The 5,501-nt window shown below is 42.0% G+C and overlaps 1 protein-coding gene across 1 annotated transcript in view; it reads left to right on the top strand.

The window, feature by feature from the left end:
- The first annotated feature begins 815 nt into the window (after positions 1-815).
- Positions 816-5,501, top strand: part of DUSP19 (dual specificity phosphatase 19) — a 10,676-nt gene continuing 5,990 nt past the window's right edge. The window contains exon 1 of the mRNA XM_009865916.1: positions 816-940. Coding sequence (XP_009864218.1) covers positions 816-940 — 125 coding nt within the window. The remainder of the gene's footprint in view (positions 941-5,501) is intronic.

Genomic DNA, 5,501 nt, shown 5'->3' with positions numbered 1-5,501 from the left:
CAAATTGTGAGTAGTTTAACAGTAAGCCAATGAAAAATCATAATTTTATCTTTTACTTCAGCCCTGCCCCCAAGCTGCAGAAAGAAAAGCATGCTTTGGGTTTCACAGGCCTTGAAAACATTACAGAAACTCACCTATGTTAAACACCATTTCTCTTGAAAACCTCAGATTTTCTCTTCTCTTTTTAAAGGCCTTGACCTTTACAGGTTCTCTTCAGGCCTTACTGTGTAGTTAACTTAAGCCCTTTTTTCTGAAGTGAAGAAGAAAATGAAAAAAACATCTAAAGGGTGGAGAATAACTTTCTTGTTGACCGATTGTCTATGCCAACTGTATAGTTAACCACCACTCTTTTCCAGAGCTGCTAGCCTTAATGAAAGGTGTTTTGTTGCTTTCACTGATCACTTTGCCTGTCTCTCTGCTACTGCACTGACATACTAAGTTTTACACCAAGGCTCACGAACACATGAACATTATATCTTGACTCACACATGACTGCACCGAAGGAAGTGAAAGTGCTCATGGAGAAGACAAACCTGAGCGCAAATGGGAGTGAAATTCAGATCCTATTTATGTGACAGAGACATGAGTTGCACCAGATCTTCCTCACACTGACAGGTCTCCAGGGATACTCCCTATGGCTATTAAACAGCTTTGCATTCTACCCTGATCCTCAGTGCTCACTATTTAGCATAATCTGTGATGCACTATAAAAATATACATCTTTAGATCAGTGAATCAGCCTGCTCATTTGCATGGATTGCTCACAAAGTGTGGTGAGAGCAGAGAGGAATGCCTTGATAAGTGTCTGTAGGGCCATGCCTTTGGTTATGGGCATGGCTCTGCTTCTGGGGAAATTTCCCTGCAGCAATATGAAGAGATATGCCAGTGGAAATGCCGCCGGTTTGGGCAACCTGCCTACCGTTCAGGCCGGGGATAGAAGGTAGTGTTTGGAGAATGTCCACAGACTTACCAATAGTATTAGGTGCAACAACTCAGCCTCTGTTCACAGTCTTTTGCATCACAGACTTGGGCTTTCACATGCTTGTCAAGAGTCACATCACCAACTCAGTCGCCCAGGCTGCAGGCTCGAAGACTGGAGGAACTGGCTCTCTTGCCCGACTTGACCAAGATGCATCCTCTGCTCTCACCTGAAGAAAGACTACATAGGAAAAGCTGGTCAGGAATGACATAGCATACATTAGAAGTGAGGCTTTAACAGATGTTTTGATTTGTACGTTAAAGGGGTATAGGAAATGTGTGCTTAGCATATATATATACTGCTTTCTGTACACAGCCTTCAGCATGGTCCTGCTTCCCATAACCGTTGCCATTTGGAATAACCATTACAGCAACACATTTGAAATGACGCATACTTAACAATCTGCCTCTGCCTTCACACCTTCTTCCTGCCACCACAGAAGAAAAAAAAACACAACACAATAATTAGCAAGCTTACAGTTTCTTCAGCATGTAGGGCTCACCTGAGCAATGTTGAGACCTCAGTACACAAAACTGAGAACCCATGCAGACTTTTCACTATATTCGGTTCTGGAAAAGGCCTTGCTACAAATTCATTCTTTTCCACAAAAATGACATTTCAAGATCTTGCCTAGTACTTCAGTAGATTTTTGAGGTCATATGTTTCACTTCCCAGTCAGGATCCCACTTAAGAGATTTTCCAGACACGTAACTGGATACCAGGACAAAAGAGGTAGTACCTACATCCTCATTCAGAATACGGGACAAAGGTACACGACCAGGCTGGAGAACAGGACAATTATTCTCCTTCAACTTCACTCTCACTTTGCTGGAAGCCTAGTTTTCTTCCATAATTTTCTTTCCCTTCCTAACAGGTGTAGACAGGTCTAAAGGGTGGAAAACGGATAAAAACAAATGAGTGGTGAAATAGTTGCTATGCCAGGGGGCTACTCCTTCTCAAGTCAGTAGGGACAGGAGCTGCCTGTCCCAAGGGGCGCAAGGATCATGGAGTGCTTCAATGAAAATCTAACATATACAGTGCAATTTAAGCTTTAAGCTGTTATTTGCACTTGTTTCAAGTATGAGATCATCTTTCTTGAATGCGGTCATCCCCAAATAGCACAAAGCACTGCAGAAAAGCCTTATTAGATCTTTATACAACAGCATAATTATTTCCCTCTCCCTGTTTTAAATACCTCTTGATGCGTTCTATGGTCATGCTTGCCTTTCTCATCCCCACACTACATTCATGATTCACAGTCATCCTGTGACCAGCTGGTACACACAGTTATTTTCAACGTCTCAGTTATTTTCAACTAATGAATGTTCTGCAGCAGAGGCTTGTATTGTTAGTTATATATTAGCTGATTTTGACTTTTGCCCTGTTTCTCTTACTCCTCAAAGTCATCTGAATATTTTAGTTTGAAATGTGATGCCAGTAGTGTACTAATTAGGGTCTGATTCTCCGCTTCAGTTAAATTATGGACGTAAGCAACCAGCTCTCAATTTTTGGTGCATTTTACGACCAAGTTCAACTCTCTAGCATATGCATTTTTCAGAGAGCAAGGCTGGTTTCTCAAAGTCAGCTATCTGGATTGTCTGGTTATTGTTTCTCTGACAGAAGCTACCTCTTTTGCATTGGCAAGTACAGGCACTACCTAGACCAAAATGAATAGTGGAAGGAAACAAATACAACTGAAAGATGACAATATCATCATCTGAGCTTTCTGAATATGTACAAGCTTCTTCCTGTAATAATTAGTGTCTAATATACATGTCTTAGTTTATACCCACTAGAACAGTTTCTGCTGAATTTCTTGACAGACAAACCAGAAGAACCATGAACCTAAAAATTGCTTACAACCCTACTGCATTTGCATTGGTAGGTAGCTTATTCAAAACCTGAAGATTCAGCAATACCATAAATGCATTCAACCAGTGAAGTGGCGACAGCATCCAGCTCCTGCTGTATCTTTACGGAAGTCTTCTACCCTCAGCAAAGCATGCAAGAGGAAGTGTTCACCTCTGAACTGAGATCACAATCTTAAACTCCAATTTCACAATTATACACTATCTTGTAATGGGGAGTAGGAACAACTTGACAGTGGCATGTAAATGCCTGCATCACAGAAAATAGCATCTATGAATATTCAGGCTAGACCTAATGATTATAATGTGGACACGCTAATTAAATAGTACCATACTAATTCTTCATATAAATACCTGCAGAATATTTGGGCTTCAGAGAAATCGCCATAGTACGGATTTTATGTGCCGTAGTGACCCCTAGTGTTTAAGGTAGGTATAACAACGATGAGCGCTCCCAGCAGAAAATGAACCGATCACTTCAGACTCAGATGCCTTTCTCTCTCCACATGTACCGCGGACTCTTCCTCTGAGGTTAAGGAACAACGTGTAGTTGTATTATTAAGTTTTGTATTTAAAGTGTCCTGCTGATCTGTCACAGCTTGGTCTAGTAAACGCTTACACAGCACGTCCCATACCTGTATGGGCAGAAATTGGTGACAAAGCCTTGCTACCCTAATGGCAGGCTTCTGGGTCTGGACTGCAGGCAAATTTTGCTCAGGCCTTGCCAATTTCCTGATGGAAGAGGCTCTCCACTTTCTTGTGGGATATACCCTGGTATTCTCAGTCTTTCACAGGGGTGGGTGTAGCAAGCCAACGCAATTTGAAAAAACAGGCATGAAATACTATGCAATTGCTGGCTTAACCCACAGACGTAAAACTCTCTATTGCTTTCTTCTGATTAATTGCATCAGAATTATTAATTAATTTTTGTTAGGATGTAATCAACTTCTATATTGTTACTGTTTTAAGTTAACAGATATGAGCCACAGTCCACTTTCAGAGAGGCTACTGAATACACATCTGTCATGCAGAATGTTATAGAACCGCCTACTTGTATTTAAAACTTAATTCTCAGCAATCAGTTTCTGCAACAAAAATTACATTTTGTCCTGGGGCTTTCTCTCTGGCAGCAGCCCAAATCTCTATTCTGTTCCTCTTGTGCCCCAAGCACCTTGCTCAACTTCGCCTCTTGGTTTAGAATCTTGCTTTTCCAGACAGTGTGTAGGGTATCCTGCCTTTTTCAGACAAACTTGATTTTACATCTGATTCCTTTTTGAAGATCACCTCTGGTATCCCTAGAAATAACTTACATCCTTGCCGTTCCTAATACTGCTTTTTGAATTTACAAGAGATTTGTAGACCTCTTTACATTGAACTGAGCTGCATTTGTTCTGTACTGCATTCTAGGGAATTATCAAAAGGATCTTTTCAGAGTCATCATATCCTGCATAGGTTTGAGGAATATTTATAACATCAGAGGGGAAGTAACTGGTGTAATACTCGCTTACTGAACAAACTGGCACAGAAGATTGTTAAAAAATTCAAATGTATTTCCAGTACAATTTAAGTTAACAGCAGTATCATTTAACTTTACAAACAGAAATTTCACATACTTATGTACTGGCTACATAATATTACAAAGAGTACTCTGAAGAGAGTATACGAAGACATGGACATTATATGGCCTGGGAATAGGGGAAAACCAGCCTTACCTTGCCTCCTTTTCCCCCCCCTTCTGCTTCTTTGGTAAACACAAGCAGCTGAATTAGTTTTTTTAGCCTTTGGCCACAAGGCTAAAAAAGAAAAAATATTTCATTCTAATATTTTCCCTGTAACTGCTTACAGTATCTTCCCACAGTTCCGATGAAGCATGTCCTAGTTACAGTCAGGCATTACTGCTCATTTGTTGAAAAACAGGGGCACTTAATTTAAAAGAAAAAAAGAAAAAAAGAGCACTGTTATTTGAAAGGCTGCTTTAATTACACTTAGAATTGTTTAGGCTGGAAAAGACATTTAAGATCATCAAGTCCAATGACTAACCTAGCAATGCCAGGCCCACCACTGTATCATAGAACTGTCAGGGTTGGAAGGGAGCTTAGAGATCATCCAGTTCCACCTCCCTGCCATGGGCAGGGACATCCCCCACTAGATCAGGCTGCCCAGAGCCCCATCCAGCCTGGCCTTAAAAACTCCCAGGGACAGGGCTGCCACCCCCTCTCTGGGCAACCTGTGCCAGGGTCTCACCCTCCTCATGGTGAAGAACTTCTTCCTAATATCCAATCTGAATTGACCCATCTCTGGCTTAATCCATTCCCTCTAGTCCTGTCCCTACCCAACATCCTACAAAGCCCCTCAGCACCTTTCTTGTAGCCCCCTTGAGATACTGGAAGGCCACAGTAAGGTCTCCTTGGAGCCTTTTCTCTAGACTGAACAGGCCCAACTCTCTCAGTCTGTCTTCACTGCCAGGCCAAAGCCCCAGAAACAACAATAACAAAATAAACCATAAGAACTCCCCAAAGTTACAGGCTTGTAAGCCCCAAGCAAAGAACAAACCAACCCTTGCCTGACCCGAGCCCAGGCCGGCCTCAGCTTTTTAGTCTGCCCACGCGCTCAGGCACCGCCCCCAAGGGGCCGACAGCCAATGGGGGCCGACA

The sequence above is a fragment of the Apaloderma vittatum genome, unplaced genomic scaffold, assembly GCF_000703405.1.
Source record: "Apaloderma vittatum isolate BGI_N311 unplaced genomic scaffold, ASM70340v1 scaffold24053, whole genome shotgun sequence".
Classification (NCBI taxonomy): domain Eukaryota; kingdom Metazoa; phylum Chordata; class Aves; order Trogoniformes; family Trogonidae; genus Apaloderma; species Apaloderma vittatum.
Note: the sequence above shows the minus strand (reverse complement) of the source record. Positions and strands in the feature narration are given on the sequence as shown.